Genomic DNA, 17,615 nt, shown 5'->3' on the forward strand with positions numbered 1-17,615 from the left:
AGAAAAGGGTAGTGGAGTAGAAATATAAAGTAAAAATATCTTCAAATTCTATCTAACTGCAGTTCTTGTGAAAATGTGTAAGATATGACATGACAACAAAGGGAGGATGATCTCAATGCAATATCTTCAGAGAACTTTACCCGACCTTTAAGAAGAACATTCAAGGAAGTTTAAGTAAAAAAAAGGTTCTCAGAACATTTTAGAAGAATAAACTGGAGCTGGGAAATACTACTACTACTATTATTATTATTAGTAGTAGTAGTAGTAGTTGTAGTAGTAGTATTAGTATGCAGAACTATAACCTATATGTCAAGTAAAATACAAATAGGATATATTGAGGAAAGAAACCCCCCTTCAAAAACAATGTTTATACTCTTTAAATGTATATTTATTGAATATTTGTACCATAAGTAAACAAGAAGTATGCTTAAGTGAAGAAATGAAGAGGATGATTTATTAACACAGAAGCTTATCTTGTACTGTGACAATATCGCATCCAGTGAAACCCATTTATTTTATTTTCCTCCCATTTCCTCCAAAATGATTCTAATACTATTTAAATATTTAAAGCCCCAGCAAAATGGACGCTGACATTCTTCCGTGGCTGTTCTGTGTAATATTCTTCTTATTCACTTATCAAAATGTTCAAAATCCGTTCTAAAGTGAAAAATAAACATATTTCAAATGTGAAATCTTTCTTGTGTTTACAAAAATATAAGACAAGCAATAATACAAATTATCATTCTTAACCAAAATGACAAAAGTGGCTTAAAAACAATTAGATTCTTATACGGGTCATTTCTGACCCACTTGTGGAAGAGTGTGGGGTCAAATCACTGGTGCATCTAAGGGTTAAGAAATGTGTACTTGTTTTTTTCTTGGATACTTGTGTCTCCACTTGGCCCCGCAGCCTCTACACTAGCAGGACTCTGTTCATCAGCGCCCCCTGGCGGTCCCCTTCCGCACCTCCACCCAGGAGTCACTGCGGAGGATGAGCTCAGCTGTCTGCCTGTTATGATTATGTCGCCAACACCCAAACACTGTGCGGCAAAACAGGCGAGTGGCGCTGAGCATCGCGTCTAATGAACGAGTGCGCAGGAAGAGCCATGAGTCACGCATGAGGTGCGCAGGATGTCTTTCAAGGTAAGCCAGCTTTCTGCACGCATCATGCTGTCCACGCAGCCTTACACACTGGGCCTCAATGACAAAACAGATCACGGCTGCTTCCTCACAAAGCGCACACTGGTTTCTTTGCATTGACGTGGTGTGTTTAACTGTGGAGCTGCTGCAGGAAGCAGATGAGCTGACTTTAGACTTTAATGCAATCATACAGTGTAGCTCTGAGAGGGTGTAATGGTGTCAAATAGCCCGTGGTTCTTTCTCACATTAAGCATATATGCACTGGTGTGTCTATATATTACTAATATGGGGCACAAAAAGCAACTCCCACCAATAATTTAGAAAGAAATCCTTCAATTTGGAGGTAAAGATAATTTAAGGTAATGCAAGTTTGACTCTGGTTGCTTCTGAAGTGATGGGTTATTGATTTTATGCACAGTTGATTGGTGACTCACTTGTCATTCATGTGAATCCACCTCCACACTTAGTAACATCACCAGGACCCTGCTGTTGTTATTGCCTGCTGTCAGCCTGTGTAATGCCATAATGGTGGTTTCAGGTCAGTGTTTGTTGTGTGTATTTACCCCTCAGAAGGAAACACCCCTGGCTAATGCTGTGTTTTGGGCAGCGAGGAAGGGGAACTTGGCTCTGCTGCAGCTGCTGCTCAACAGTGGCCGTGTGGACGCCGACTGCAGAGACAGTGTACGGACGCTGCATGTCCCGGCTGCTCAGCTGCACGCTTTAGCCATAAGCCACCTGTGGTAGGGACACAGAGAGCTTCAAGCCTTAACCTCTGTGGTGCATGTGGTTGTGTCTGTACCATCCATGGACTGTAAATATCTTAGTCTATGCTTTCATTACAATCTCACATCCATATTATGTCTTTTTTTGTATCCATCATCGTAAAGTTTGAGCAGTAAATGTGCAGAATTCAGTGGATTCATCATCACATCCAAAGCAGCTGTCAGCAAGTCTTATTATTGGCATGTTTCTTTTCTTTAGTATGGAACCACGGCGCTGATGGTGGCATCGTACAGCGGACATTATGAGTGTGTCAAAGAACTTATCATGCAAGGAGCTGACATCAACTACCAGAGAGAGGTACGATGGGAAAATCTCCTCATGACTTTTCTGGACTACAGACTCTAGGAAATAACTGCACACACCAGGGAAAAGTCTGACACTGTTAATGTTTGTTTTTCACAGTTTGGTATTTGTCAGAATTAAGTGGTAATAGTGAGCTTTAGAGGTCTTGATAGGTGGATTCGTTTTTACCTACCAGTACAGGTAGAACTGGGATTCGTGAGGAGACAGACTCCCTGTCCAACGAGGTCTTGGGCTTACAGGAGAAAACTCCTGACAGCAGAAATAGGTCTGATTTCATCAGTATAAAGTAGTTCTAGCTAAAACTGTACACATTGTGTTGTGTTGTTGCAGCTGAACTTTCTAAATGTTAGTTTTCAGTGTTGTACCACAAATTAAGTTCAGTTCCCTCCATTGTATCGGTGCTGAATTGGCGGCGTTTTAGAGTCAGATGTCTCAAGTTGATGTAACACCAGGAAAGACCAGATCATTCCTGTGTTTGCATCATTTCATCTGTGTACTTTCTGTAACTTTTGCAACACATTTAATGAACTTTAACAACAACAAAAAAGTTCATGTGGAGCTCTGTGAAGTACCAAAATACTAACATCTCTCTACTTATATACTAGTAAACATAGATTCAGCTACACTGCAGTGGCAGACCATTCTTTAATGTCATTTACATTCAGTGTGTGCTGCAGAAAACATTCCTGCCATTCATGAAAATAGACATATTTTTACATTGGCTCATATAAATTGTCTACAGTAACTTACAGACATAAAGATTAATTTGTGTTTTCATTTTTAGACTTACTGTCCATTTCCTGTAAGTCCAGTTAAATGAAAGACTGAACTCACTGTCCAATTTTTTTATTTACTTAAATGATTCAATAAGTCTGATGCTCAGCATTGTTGCAAATATTATTGAATTTAAACAGCAAACTGGAAAGCACTATGTAACCTCACACTCAGAAAAATCTGTCCGGAGGAAACAGTATTTGCTGAAATTAAATATGTATTGACCGTTCTGACGATGCTGGAGTCCTCCTGAGCTTGAAGCAAAGATTTGACTGAAGAAACTGAGCATCTGTACAGCAGCTTTTCGATTTATGTGCTAAACTAACTGTCCTCTGCCTGTAGATGTGTGTTTTGTGCACAGACACAAGAGGAGAATTGGTTTTCTCACTTAATTCTGCAACAAAAACAAAATGTCAAACTATTCCTTTAAACCAAAGGAACTCTTCGCACATCTGTTTCATGAGGCAGGTGCGTAGGAGAAGGACGAGCATCTCCAAAAGTTTCAGACTCCTACACACTGTCTGACTTGCATCGGCGGGACATTTTGGTCATAGACCTTCATCAGGAAAATACTATACTCGAGCCTGCAGGCCTGATGAAAGTCTAGCACAGAAATAAATGTGTCTTTGCAAGTAAGACGGTGTGTTGTGAGTCTTATTGGAATCGTTCCTTACAAATAAAAGTGTTTGTCTTGTTAGTTTTATGTTTGAAAAGTACACATGTCATTATTTTGGCTAAAGCTGCTAACACAGGTGGAAAATTAAATCCAGAACAAGAAAATCCACCAGAATCTACTTAGATACTTGGACACTAATTGAATCTGTTCATCATTTCAGATAACAACAGACACATGTAAAGGCTGTGTTCAACAATAGGGTAAAGGTAACTAAGGAAAGCAGCCGTGTCTATTTTTATCTTTGCAGACTGGTTCTACCGCCCTGTTCTTCGCCTCACAACAGGGACACTGTGACGTTGTGAAGCTCCTCTTTGAATTCGGTGCCTCCACTGAATTCCACACGAAGGTATGCCGGCCGGCCACAGTGACGTGCACACAGCCTTTGTAATACTGGGCGTGATTTGCTGCGACTGCTATCATTCATCAGACTTCAGAATGCATCATGTAGAGATAAAGAAATGCACAAAGTTTGCAGTTTGCTGCTGAGTTTTGCACTCTTTAGATTGTCGCAGCAGCTCACAGTTGGGACGCTCAGCTTGTCTTTGTTTGCATTTTGCTGAATACACCCTATGCTTTAAAATAAATGTGTGCCATTGTGTTTTTGTGGCAGGACGGCGGCACGGCGCTAACCGTCGCCTCTCAGTACGGTCACTCCAAGGTGGTGGACACCCTGCTGAAGAATGGAGCCAACGTTCATGACCAGCTGAATGTGAGGCCCTTTGCATCCACATTTACAGCCTCTCACTGTCAGTACCTCCTTCATGCTGCTGTCTTTAAGCCTCCTTGTCTGTCAGGAACATGATGGTTAGTTGCGCACAGTGTCCCGGCAGCTGGAATCCAGCCTCTCAGGTTTCTGCAGTCTGCTGAGTCAGACGTGAATCACATTGGGTGGGATTAGTGTTCGTCCTCAAGCTGGGGAAAACAACCTGACAGCACAAAAGTCTAGTTATAAATAGTAGTACTATAGAAGCATGTTAATAATACACTTGCTACTTTTCTGACTGTCTTTTTAGCCCCCTTTTTTTTAATATATTCCAGGATGGTGCCACCTCTCTTTTCCTTGCTGCCCAAGAGGGTCATGTGACTGTGATTCGTCAGCTGCTTTCATCTGGTGCCAAAGTTAACCAAGCAAGAGAGGTAATGTTGTCTTCTTTAGTGCACAGTTTTTGCATCCACCCTCCTCTTTCCAGTGACCTTCTACTTCCTATGTCCTCCACAACCTCCTCCTCATCCCTGTGTTTTCAGGATGGCACTGCCCCCCTGTGGATGGCAGCTCAGATGGGTCACAGTGAGGCGGTGAAGGTGCTGCTTCTACGTGGTGCAGACCGAGATGCCGACAGACAAGTACATCGATTTTTTTTGTTTTAGGCCCAGCAAAGTACATAGAAGTGTAAATTAAGGGATTATCGTTATTGATTGGTACCATTCAGCTCTGCTGTACTCAATAGGAATATTAATCAACCTTGAAATAAGAGTAAAGAGCAAAACGCCAGGCTGGGAGTCTTTTACTGGAAGCTTTTTGCTCAAATCAAGTTATTTTTATTTTAGGGGTTGAGAAAATGGAGAGCTGATAAAAGCCATGTGATTTAGTTGAAAATCTTAGTGCAAGTGAGTAAGTAGATCTGGAGTGAGGATTCTTTTAAATATTTGTTGCTTTCTCTGCTCTCTTTCAAGGATGGATCAACAGCCTTATTCAAAGCAGCTTTGAAAGGACACAACAGCGTCATCGAAGAACTCCTCAAGTTTTCTCCTTCACTTGGCCTTCTCAAGGTAGAACATGCTGCCATACGGGGGATTTCCTCTGCACGAACTCGAGGCAGATGTGAGGCAGGAACACCAGTGAAATTTGCCTTTTTCTTTTGCAATTGTATTAATATAATTGATGTTAAGTCCGAATACACCTAAATAATGACCAGTAATATCTTGTTCAGTTCTATAAGTTTGTAGGAAAAAGAACAGTGGCGATTCTTTATGTTACCCTAAAGGGCAAATTTCACATTTCTAATGGTGATGTTAGAGAGGAGAGGACTACAATCCAACAAGGACCTCAAGAAGGATGAAAAATTGTGCTAGCTGTCTTATCTGAGTTTAGCATATCAGCGTCAGTACCACGGTTTTGTTCAGGGGTACTAAGACATACCTTCACCCGGAGTAGGTTCTTCTTTCTTCTCCAAAACAAACCTAATAGAGGTTCTCTAGGGATGATTCCTGCTTTCACAACAAATACAAATGTTCATGCTGCTCTCAAACGACCCCCAAGCTCCTGCAGTGGAAAATGCTTTTGTGATATCTTGTGAAGGGTTAGATGAGCATCCTCTGTCTGTACAGTAAATATCGAGCTTTAGGGAAGAGAGAGGTGGTGCCGCATATGATTGTTTCCATGCTCAGAAACAATCTGGCACAAAAGCGATGTCTTCGTCTCTTTGTTCAGATTGAACACAGTGAATGCGTTCAAACGTGATATTCATTGTTGCCAGTAGGTACGGATTGGTAACTTTGAACAGAGCCAGGCTAGTGGCTTTTCTCTGTTTTTAGTCTTTAGCTGTGTCCAAATTCAGGGGCAGCATCCTTCAAAGGCTGCATTTGAAAACCAAATGTGTTCCTGCAGTGCCACGAAGGCTGTCCCATTTCAAAATTTGTATATTTTTTCAGCCACAAAGGCTCCAACAGTTGGATCATTCATGGCTATTCAAGGATTCATTTATCACTGGTGACTGTTCCATTTTTGACAATACGATGGACTCGTCAAGCAAAACTTTGGGGTCCTAAAACTAGATCTTTAAATGCAGCTATTGCATGACCTCTATGTCCTCTAGTATACACAAAAGGAAGAAAATAAACTGTTATTATTTGCGTGTCTATCCTGTCAAAATGACTATGTGACTCCCAACTTTTTGGCTGTCAAGGTTTCTAATCATGTGTCAACAAGTTCGATCTTTACATCATTTATAGACGAGGCCTTTGGAGGAAGTGGCTCCTGAATTGGGACTCAGTTTTTGTGCTAAGCTTATGTAGCCGCCTGCAGGCTCTATTTTTCTTTATTTAGTATAAATATATGACCAACATAAATCATCTTATCTAACACTTGTCAAGAAAGAGAGTAAGGTTTTTCCCCACATGTCAGAATATTCATATTTGTCTCCAGAATGGCTCTACTGCCCTGCATGCTGCAGTTGTTGGAGGAAATCTTCGAAGTATTCTGCTGCTGCTTGGTGCTAACGCAGACCCCACACTAGCCAACAAGGTAGAATTAAAAGACAAAATCAAAAACAGACAGAGCACAAGTCAGTAAAATCAACTCATGAAAGTTTTTCTCGTTTGTTTTGCAGAATAACGAACTCCCTGCAGATCTTACAAAAAGCGATCGCATCCTTAAGCTTTTACATCCGAAAATCTCAAATGGAAACAGCTGATGACAGCCCAGACTCCTGCTTTCATGCCTGCCTGTAAAACACTGTTGATGTGTACTGAGAGGAAAAGACAACAGCGGTGTCAAATCTACTCAATTACAACATGTACTGCACACAGTGCTTGCTTTAGATTGCAGCTAAAAATGAAAACTGTCATATGCTGAACAAACCTGGATTAAGTAACACAATATAAATTTGTCTGCCATATGCATCATTTAATTTACGCTGTTGTTCTACATTTATTTTGTTTACCCTGGGTGTTGTAAGATTTCTAGATATTTTGCACAATATTTATTTGCCTTCTTAAATAAATGTAATAAAGTGTCATTTAATTTATTAATGAAGGAGTGTCAGTGTGCATGTTTATTGTGGTAAATGATGTTATTTTATTTAGAAAAGCTGGGTTTTGCAGTGACAATAATAAAACAATAATGCCATGTTGCATATTGTAGAAACAATATGATTTATTACTTACATTGACAATTGACAGCATTAGGCGTGGGCATCTGAGGCGTGTTGTTTGTTGTTTTGGTTATTTTACAGAGGTAAGAACAATTTTTAAAAATTGATCTGCATCTATTCAGCTGTCATTCTAATCACACGTTGACCAAAACCATTGGGATATTATTTTATTGTTGTATTGTTCAAGTCTGTTTTCTAAGGTCAGAATGTCTGTCATATCAAGTGCTTTATTAGAGACTTCTCTGCTTCAGTCACATTTTTGTGTGTATAGATGCTTCCCCAAACAGAGTGTGACCTCCTCAATCATTAACATAACCAACAAAATATGACAGCAAGTAGCTGAGTAGCTATAAAAACACTTTTTATTGTTTTATTGTAAGTTGGTGAACTTAGATTAGTCATCACTGAGCAATGGGCAGATGTTTTTGTCAGCAACATAGACAGCAGGTATGGTCAGATTATAAGTTATTTATTTAGTGTACTGCATTATGTGACTTTATGGGTAAACGTCTTCTCACCAGCACCCGCATCTCTTCTCCTGGACTATTTAAAGGGTCCGTTACCCAAATTGCAACTTAAATACAATGTCTGAAAACTGCAACTTTACATAAGATTATAGCACTGTAAATCATCATAAATATGACTAATTTTAGTTACATTAACATCTGTAACATATAATACCATGTCTAGATTTACTATTAAATTATTTTCTTTATTCTCAATAATTAATAGCACAGTAGGGTCTCACTAAGTTATGCAGTATTTTATATCATTTGTTTAGATTTCATTCCTAATATATAAATTTCTCAGGTATGATCATGTTTAGTCTTGTAAGGTTAATTTAGTAACATCAATCTTTTCAATTGGAAGGCCATTTGGTTCAGAGGCTGTTGTCTTAAATGTCATAACAAAAACTGCTATCTTGACTTGCCTTAACTATTTTATCTTGTTTATTTCCATGTTTGCGATCTTATTTTGTTGAGTTTATTTTTATTATTTGCCTCATTTGGCATTTGTTTTATTGTAAATTAAAAGTATTATTATTATTATCATCATTTTTTTTTTTTTTTAAGAAAGTGGAATGGCCTGTTTTGCCGACAGCACAACGTCTCACACTTAAAAATTTGAAAATAGTGCAATAATCAGTAGAGGTCAGTGTTAATGCAGCTACACCTGCAAGTCAAGTTTGCTGTGATTTCATTCAGTCACTTTCTGTTTATTTAGGTTTAAATTCTTGTTGTTTTGGTTTGTCTGTAAAGTAAATAGTAATGAACTGACATCAACCTGGTAAATGTGACAGGTTCTGTTCATTTCGAAAGGCATGAATGAAGCATCAGCTGTGAAAGGTGACAACAACGTGACGTCACGTGGCCACCGCGGAAGCGACAGCGGAGTTTGTGTTGATGCGGAAGAGAAGCGAACCTTGTGGATGTTTTGCGATTAAAGTTGTCCGACGACGAAACTTATGTAGGAAATAACAAACAAGAGAAGAGCTAGAGGTTTACAGTTGTATTGAAACCCGTATATTTGTATTTTTTAGTGAAGTTTAACCGACAGAACAACTTCTAATGGCGGGCGGTAACTTACAGGTGAGTGACAAAGAGATTTACTAATCGAGCTACCTGGTTACATAAGATGGTTCTTTGTCAAAAGAGCAAATTTTCAGCTTTTAAATATACTAGATGGCACATTAAACAACGAAAGTACGATAATTGAAACAAATTTACCTTCAAAACAACGAACATGGGTGAATTATTAATAACTATTCTCCAAATAATGGTTGTTGAATCACTAGTAATGCTTTATGTTTCAGCTAGTTATAATAACAGCAGCTAAACAGCTAGATTGTGAAAAAAAATACCTCTTGAACAGACTGAAAAGTAACAAAGTATATTTAAAAAGTCCATTGATAGTTAAGTACATGAGTAAAAGTTAAGTAAATAAGTCGATTTTTGTCTGCTTTCGGCTTCTACTTCACATGTCAATGGAGAATATTGTGCGTTTTTACATTTTTTTTTGACGGTTTCTGTGTATTATACCTCCACAAGCCGAGTTTCCTCTCCACATAGTGATCATTCTTTTAAAACTCATCTCTGTGCACCAAAGTTACATATTTAGATTTTTCTCAACTAAATAATCCGTGCCCACCTTAAAATGGCTTGGATGTGGCTGTTGTTTCCTGTCAGATCTATAAAATCATCTTCATCCAAAATACTATTTCCTGTTTGGGTTATGCATTTTTCTGTTACTTGTCATGTTACTAAAATCACAATCTTCATGTATTCACACCCCTTAATAAAGAGTCAGTTTGCCTTTTGATGTATATTTGTGTGACCGTGAATTGGCAATACTTAAAAAATGAATTCTAGAAAAATAACATTTTCAGATCATAGGTCACTATTTTTGTCTCTGCATGTTTACGGTACCTGCAATGCACTGCAGTACTTTACACTGAGAAAAACTCTGAATGCTAGCTTGTGTTTAGTTGTTATTATCTTTAGGAGCTATTCAAAGTCCCTCTACAGCTGCTGATTTAATATCTGACAACTTATCTCTGTCTATCAAAGTAAATAATCCATTCTTGCCTGAAAATGTTTTAGATGTAAACCTTCATCATTGCTACAACTAGAATGTGCAGATCTTTGAAGTTCCTGCCTCTGTTCACTCACTCCTCCCAACTTGCTCAAGCACACCAGCTCCCCTTCAACACAAACGCTGTAAAACTACTCTATGACAACCACTCTATGTTACACGATAGCATCATTAGGTTTATCAAAAGTGCCAAATAAGAGTATCAAAGCTTCAAATCAGCAACTTAAAATTTTATCAGTTATTTTACTGTAATTACTTATGTAACTGTTTTATTACCAAACAGGAAGCAAGCACCAACCTAAAGGATTTATCAGAACCTGTAAACACAACAAATGAGAGAATTACTACCATCTAACTGATCTTAGTTAATTAAAGACTTTTAGTTTACAATATATTAGCCAGTTTATTTACTACTTATGTACTTCATGCCTTATTTAAAAATTGTAAACCTAATTATTCTCTTTCATGTTCTTTGTTCTCAGAAAGCTATTGATCTGGCCAGCAGAGCTGCCGAGGAAGACAAAGCCAAGAACTATGAAGAGGCCCTCAGATGTTATCAGAGTGCAGTGCAGTACTTCCTTCATGTTGTCAAGTGTGAGGAACTTTGCTTGTCTCAGTGACTGATCTTGACAGCATTCATGTAATTTCAAACTCTACTTCTGTTCTACCCAGCACCGCAATCTAAGTCACTGTTATGTTGCCACAGATGAGACTCAGGGCGAACGAGCGAGGCAGAGCATCAGGGCCAAGTGTGCAGACTACCTGGACAGAGCCGAGCAGCTGAAGGAATATCTGAAGAAGAAGGACAGTGCTCCTCCAGCCAAACCTGTCAAAGAGTCTGGTGACAAAGGGTGAGACTGATCAATAAATCTGACGAATGAGTTGATTTCCCTGTGTTTGCTGCTATGGTAACTGTTTGTGCTCACAGTTTTAGGTTTTCTGTCAAGATTGATGAACTTTCTAAAAGACAACTAATTGGTAATAATAATGGGAAAATACAGACAGCTTTATTATATAAGCTAAGTTGGTTTTGTTTGGATTATAACTAGTGTATTTCCAAAGGATTTCTTTAAGAGAGATCTATTTAAACTTGTCTAAATATGCAATGACTATTGAAAAATGTATACATTGAAATGTTTGCCTCACTGTAGACTTGACCTGATCTTGAAGTTCACTTTTCAGATGTGTAGGATTTTGATAACAAACATAGAATGCACGATTCATAGGTGGGAAAAGAAGCACAAACCAGTGGGGGACTCATTCAAGTGAGGCAGCACAAATGATGTTCTACAGTGGAAACTGGATGCATTTAAGACCTTGCACTAAGCGTAATTGTCTCAGAACTATTTGCATCTGCAACCACTTTGTTGATTTTATCAGCACCAGTTGCTGCACCTTTAAGCATGATGTTTACTTGGTCCGTTGTTAAACCCAGCTAGTGCAGTGTTTGTTGTCAGTAGTTAAACTCTACTTGATTTAAAAATCTTGCCTTTGATAATGTTGCCTAGCTACGGCTGAGACTTCAGCTCCACCTACAGGCAGCCAAAGGAAAGCTAAGAATACTCTTGTAAAGGCATAACAGAAAACAATTTGCAACCATAATCTGAAGCCCACTCATCCAAACACTGTGAAACTCGGCACAGCACTTCCTTTGGTATCCAAAGAGACACCTGCAAAGTCTGAAATTGAGCAGATTAATGGTTGTCAAAGGCCAAGAACAGACACACACATACAGAGACACCTTCATTTATTAGGGAGAGGAGCACAGTCCTTGGAACTAATGTGCAACAATGATAAAATAATACTTTGACTACTATTTAAATAAGCTATGTCAATTAATCACTTCTTAGCCAATAGCTTCATTTATTTAGCACAAAAAGCAACATTGATAGTTTGTCTACCTTGTTAACATTTCCAGATGGTGTTTTTTATGTGCTGAAAGAAACATTGTGAGTGATTAAAGCACTCCACACCATGGCTGAAACCTAAGGCCCCAATCTTGTATCATTATTCTTCTTGAGAATCATGTTTCAGTTTGAACACGAATGCCTAAAGTACTCCAGTATAGTAATTTGCCATTGTGTGACATGGGTTCAAGATTCCAGAGTTTTTATTTGAAACATGCTCATACGCTGTGACAGATAAAAACACTACATAGAGAAATTTTACAGTTTAAAGCAGAATCATAGATGAGCTGGTGTGCTCGAGCTGCAGCAAGCTGGAAGGATTGGGTGGAGAAAGAGGACGGAACTTCATAGATCTGGCCGTTGTAGAGGACCTAACAGAGAAGACTCACATCAAGCCACTTTAAGGCATGAAGGGATTATTTTCCTGAAAAACAAAACTGATAAGTATTCTAATGGGGTTAAATCAATAACCTGAGAGGGATTTTACTGTAACTGAAACAGTAACTTCTAGAAATCAATCTAAATGGATGTGAATAAGTCACAGATGTGGCAAAGTGTCCAAATCTACTTTTTACTATGTACAAGGTTTCTTCTTCATTCCATTGAATTCCTCCAGTTCTCTGAAATCACCAGGACACATACTGGTATGTTGATAAATCTGCAGCCTCTGATATTATCAGGCGGTCGTGCCAATCTGCACGACCGCCTGCTACATTTACCTTCATTAAATCACCTGTAGTTTACAGTGGGCTGCTACAAAGTAACCACACACACCTCCACACACATCAGACAGGTCGGTTATAACTCTGGTCTGAAGGCAGTAAACAGAAGCTGATTATTTTTGGGTGTCATAATCTCATTTCCACAATTTCCACAAAAAAATGTTACCTCATGTTCTGCTATGTCGATTTCTAACATTTTTCTATGTAGTTTAATGCAGACATAAGACTAAAATATCGTTAAATGAATGCACTTTGCACCATCCACACCATAACGTGATCAGCTGATGACATGGCTTCATCATCAGCTGAGGTGTTGTCATCACGCTTGACTGTGATTGGTTCAGTTGTTTTAGAGTGACGAGATCAGTCATATGAATTATTAATTGCTAAAGCCTGATCTATAATTAAATTCAGTCAACAATTTTACACTTTAGCACTGAGCATATCCCACACAGGCTCTGTGCCAAAATCTACGCACTTTGCCCTCGCAGGATTAAAACTGGTCACATTTGCCAGGAAGTATTTAATTGGAAGTGTCCCAGTTGAATGGTGTTGATATCTTTCTTTTCGTTTCATTAATTTTAAGTCTTTGTCAGGAACTTCCCCATAAATCTCCAGTTCCATCACTGCTTCTTTCATTGAAGTAATTAGAATTGTATGACTGTAATTGTCAAGTATTGTTTGGTTACCAATGAAACCTAATATATCGCAATGTGTTGTCTTTTTGTTGTAATTATAGCAGTGAAAGCGATGAAGGGGATGACCCAGAGAAGAAGAAATTCCAAAATCAACTCTCAGGTGAATTACACTGAGGCAGAATTTAATTACGTTTCATAAAATAAGTAAATGTTCAGTCTATAAAGAGTTTGTGATCTCTTACAGGTGCCATTGTTATGGAAAAGCCAAACATTAAGTGGGACGATGTTGCCGGACTTGAAGGAGCCAAAGAAGCTCTAAAAGAAGCCGTCATCCTGCCCATCAAATTCCCACATCTGTTTACAGGTTGGAAACCAGAGCTAGAGTTTTACACCTCCTGAAACTGCTGCGAATATGTGCGTTTTTTAATAAAAATACTTCATCTGTTTGTGTAGGAAAACGAACTCCTTGGCGAGGGATCCTTCTGTTTGGCCCTCCAGGAACAGGAAAATCCTATCTAGCCAAGGCGGTGGCCACAGAAGCCAACAACTCAACCTTCTTCTCCATCTCCTCCTCTGACCTCGTGTCCAAGTGGTTGGGGGAAAGTGAAAAGTGAGGCCCAGGTCATTTATAAATTAATTCATCTGACAGTATGAGAAGCCGACTACTAAAAAAAACCCAACTCTTTTCTCTCCACCTCTCTCTGTCTCCAGGTTGGTGAAGAACCTGTTCAGTTTAGCCCGAGAACACAAACCATCAATCATTTTCATTGATGAGATCGACTCCCTCTGTGGCTCCAGGAGCGAGAACGAGAGTGAAGCAGCACGCAGAATCAAGACGGAGTTCCTCGTCCAGATGCAGGGTGAGCAAGAGGAGATACCTGAAAATTAGAGAAAATAGCTGAAAAGCTCTACACTAAGTAGCGTAAAAAATGCCTTTCTCCTCTGGGGGTTCAGCTAGTAGTTTTCATTATTGAATAAACTAACAGTTATTTTCTCAGTTCTTCATTTCTCTTAAGTGTTTTGTCTATAAAATATTTCCACAACCCAAGGTATTGTATGTAAGTGCTCATTTTAGTTGAACAACATCCCAAAACCCCAAAGATGTTCATTTACTGTGACTTAAGACAAAGACACTGTTGCACTGGAAAACATAAAAACAATTATTATTTTACTAAAGCGGCTGATGCTTTAGCTTTTGTCTACTTCTTCCTGTATTTTAATCTATTTCTCCCTGTACTTTTGTCTACTTCTTCCTGTATTTTAATCTATTTCTCCCTGTACTTTTGTCTACTTCTTCCTGTATTTTAATCTATTTCTCCCTGTACTTTTGTCTACTTCTTCCTGTATTTTAATCTATTTCTCCCTGTACTTTTGTCTACTTCTTCCTGTATTTTAATCTATTTCTCCCTGTACTTTTGTCTACTTCTTCCTGTACTTTTATTTACTTCTACTTTAATCTACTTCTACCTGTACTTTTATCTGCTTCTACATGTAGTTTTATGTACTTCTACATGTACTTTTATCTATACCTGCTTTGCAGTTGACCAATTAATTGACTTTTTTAGCTTTAAGTAATTTGTGCTGCTCTATCCTCCTGTCAGGTGTTGGAAATGATAATGATGGAATCCTGGTCCTGGGAGCAACAAATATACCATGGACATTGGACTCAGCTATCAGGAGAAGGTTAGCTTAACTTATCTCTATAGAATTAAAGTCCGAATTAATCGATTCTGGTCATCATTCAGAGCTGGTTTTCATCCCGGTTATAAGGGAAAACAACCAGGATTTAAGTGGTTAAATGCCTCGTAATGGCTGGTTGAACCTTTTGTGCGTGTCTTAGGTTTGAAAAGCGAATCTATATTCCTCTGCCGGAGGAGCACGCCCGCTCCTTCATGTTCAAACTGCATCTGGGCTCCACCTCCAATGACCTGACAGAGATGGACTTCATGACTCTGGGCAAAAAGACGGAGGGCTACTCTGGAGCTGACATCAGTATAATCGTCAGGGACGCCCTCATGCAGCCTGTCAGGAAGGTTCAGACAGCCACTCACTTCAAAAAGGTAAAACTGCTGTAACTGTCACACCTGCACTTGTTACCCACCTGTTGAATTTCTATCGGAATGCAAGACTCCTTTGGGAATCCCACTGGAATATATTATTCCATGTTAATACTGACTGTCATATTTTACTGAAAACCCTCACCTTATTTCCCTTTATGCAAAGAACAACTACGTTAGCTGACATTTCTGTAGAAATCATTAAATTTTTTTTTAAAAAGTTAATTCAGAATCATTATCAGAGGTAGACAGATAGTGAAGACGTAGATGGATAATGAAGTTAGACATTCCATAAAGATAAAATTAAGATTAACCCACTGCTATTGTTGTTGAGATTTGAAAATGTTTTTAATTAAAGCTGGAGTGTGAGACTTTTACATACAAATAAACATCTGTTTCATTCAAGCCTTTACCAAAAGAGTTCACACAATGCTGAGTAAGCCTGTCAGCATCAGGTAGATCACTTTGTATTTTGCAGTACACCTGTGTTTTAAATCTGGTCTTCTGCCTGGTGCGTTGCTACTTTACCTAACAGATTGGTTGGCCAGAGCTAAAGAGGGGAGCAATTGTAATGATTGTTAACCTTAGCTTTGTGCTGCATTTTAAGACCTATGACCTCAATCATACGTGTTTTGGTGACACAGCCCACAACTTTACTGGTCCGTGCTCTTATAGTATTGTTTTGAGCTACAGTAGAGAAGAAGCTCTTTTAAATGCTGCATCAAACAGGACTCTGAATGAATAACATTGCTATGTAAGCTTGGATGTGTATATAAGCTGACAACAAGCTAACAAATTTGCTATATTGACTGAAAAAGTGATGATACAGTCTGTCAGTTGCATATCTACAGCTTGTTTCTGCTTTCTCAAGCATCCTAAGTCAATAAAACTTCCAAAATTGTCACTAGATAATAAATACGGACTTCTCAACCTAAATTAGCTTCACCGACACTGGGATTAAGCCTTCTCTTTACCATTTGTATTTATTTGGGTCTTCTGCACACACTAATTCAGGTTCGAGGGACATCATTTAGCAATCCTGGTGTAGTAGTGGACGACCTGCTGACTCCCTGCTCGCCTGGAGATCCCAACGCTGTGCCGATGACCTGGATGGAAGTCCCTGGCGAGAAACTTCTGGAGCCGGTTGTGTCCATGGTAAGAAAAGATTCAGCTGTCTGTCGGTCATTGTTGTTGATGAACAGTGATCGGATCTAGTCTGACTTGCCTCGTTTTCTCCGTACAGACCGACATGCTGAGATCACTATCAAGCACCAAGCCGACAGTGAACGAGCAGGACTTGGACAAGCTGAAGAAGTTTACTGAAGATTTTGGGCAAGAAGGCTGATAACACTCACTTTCTCCTCATAAATGGGATAATTATCTTCACTCTCAATTAGGTTGTTAATTATTCGAATCATGTTGTGTCAAAAATGGTGGGAAAGTTCCACAAGAGGTCGCTGTAGCCCAAAGTTCACACTTACCTTTTTATATCAACCACTAATAAGTGAATCAACTGTTTCAGCACTATTAACCTATCAGTCTGCAGAGGCTTTACATTTTTTAGGGTTTTTTCATATTTCTTTTACTTATTACCAAATAATACTTTGTTTTCTTTAATGAAAGTGTATTACTGTTTACTTTAAGTAGCAGAAGGTGATGCTACAGTGAGTTGATGCACCTTTCCAGCACTACATTCTTCTCATTGATGTTGAGAGCAAACTAGTTTCATGGTTGTCTTTTATAAATGGGAATTTATACTATAAAATCTAACTCAATTTTAAACATGTATATAATATTTTAGTGGTTATTTTATTCCACAACATACAAACTTCTGCTTCTGAGTTACTAAAAATTAAATACAATAACACTTTTGAAAGCATTTCTAAATCAGAATAAACTTCCCAGTGAAGTTTAATGCACATTTTCTGCACATTTAATTAACATCTCGTCATATTAGATTATTTCTACATCTTGCTGTAATCAAGCTGCATTTCCAAACTGTCATACTTTACTAGTCAGTTATATTTTGAGTTATTTATAGCTTGGTATACTCTGTGTCGCCTTTGGGTTTAAAATATATTTAAGTGTTTCTTTTGGGGGTTTGCAGAGGTTACATAAATAAAAAAAGGAGGTCGTATGCACTTTTCTTGT

At 38.6% G+C, this 17,615-nt stretch overlaps 2 protein-coding genes across 5 annotated transcripts; both read left to right on the forward strand.

The window, feature by feature from the left end:
• Positions 1–947: 947 nt before the first annotated feature.
• On the forward strand, positions 948–7,430 carry ankrd29 (ankyrin repeat domain 29). 4 transcript variants are annotated; one of them, XM_023271857.3, is made up of 10 exons: positions 948–1,143; positions 1,711–1,821; positions 2,122–2,220; positions 3,900–4,022; positions 4,287–4,385; positions 4,715–4,813; positions 4,922–5,020; positions 5,351–5,446; positions 6,822–6,920; positions 7,006–7,430. In XM_023271857.3, the coding sequence occupies exons 1-10, from the start codon at positions 1,132–1,134 to the stop codon at positions 7,087–7,089; spliced, it is 921 nt and encodes a 306-aa protein (XP_023127625.2). In that variant the 5' UTR covers positions 948–1,131; the 3' UTR covers positions 7,090–7,430. The 4 variants fall into 4 exon arrangements, with proteins under 4 accessions (XP_023127625.2, XP_023127627.2, XP_023127626.2 ...); XM_023271859.3 differs by having other exon boundaries at positions 949–1,143; positions 1,711–1,880; XM_023271858.3 differs by having other exon boundaries at positions 949–1,143; positions 3,924–4,022.
• A 1,484-nt stretch (positions 7,431–8,914) lies between these two features.
• LOC111569595 (vacuolar protein sorting-associated protein 4B-like) lies at positions 8,915–17,605 on the forward strand. Its single transcript, XM_023271814.3, has 11 exons — positions 8,915–9,137; positions 10,623–10,734; positions 10,847–10,991; positions 13,509–13,567; positions 13,652–13,771; positions 13,861–14,017; positions 14,119–14,267; positions 15,009–15,090; positions 15,248–15,467; positions 16,479–16,619; positions 16,708–17,605. Exons 1-11 carry the CDS (start codon positions 9,117–9,119, stop codon positions 16,807–16,809), a joined length of 1,308 nt encoding a protein of 435 aa, XP_023127582.2. The 5' UTR covers positions 8,915–9,116; the 3' UTR covers positions 16,810–17,605.
• Positions 17,606–17,615: the final 10 nt, after the last annotated feature.

Source organism: Amphiprion ocellaris, chromosome 2 (assembly GCF_022539595.1).
Source record: "Amphiprion ocellaris isolate individual 3 ecotype Okinawa chromosome 2, ASM2253959v1, whole genome shotgun sequence".
Taxonomy (NCBI): domain Eukaryota; kingdom Metazoa; phylum Chordata; class Actinopteri; family Pomacentridae; genus Amphiprion; species Amphiprion ocellaris.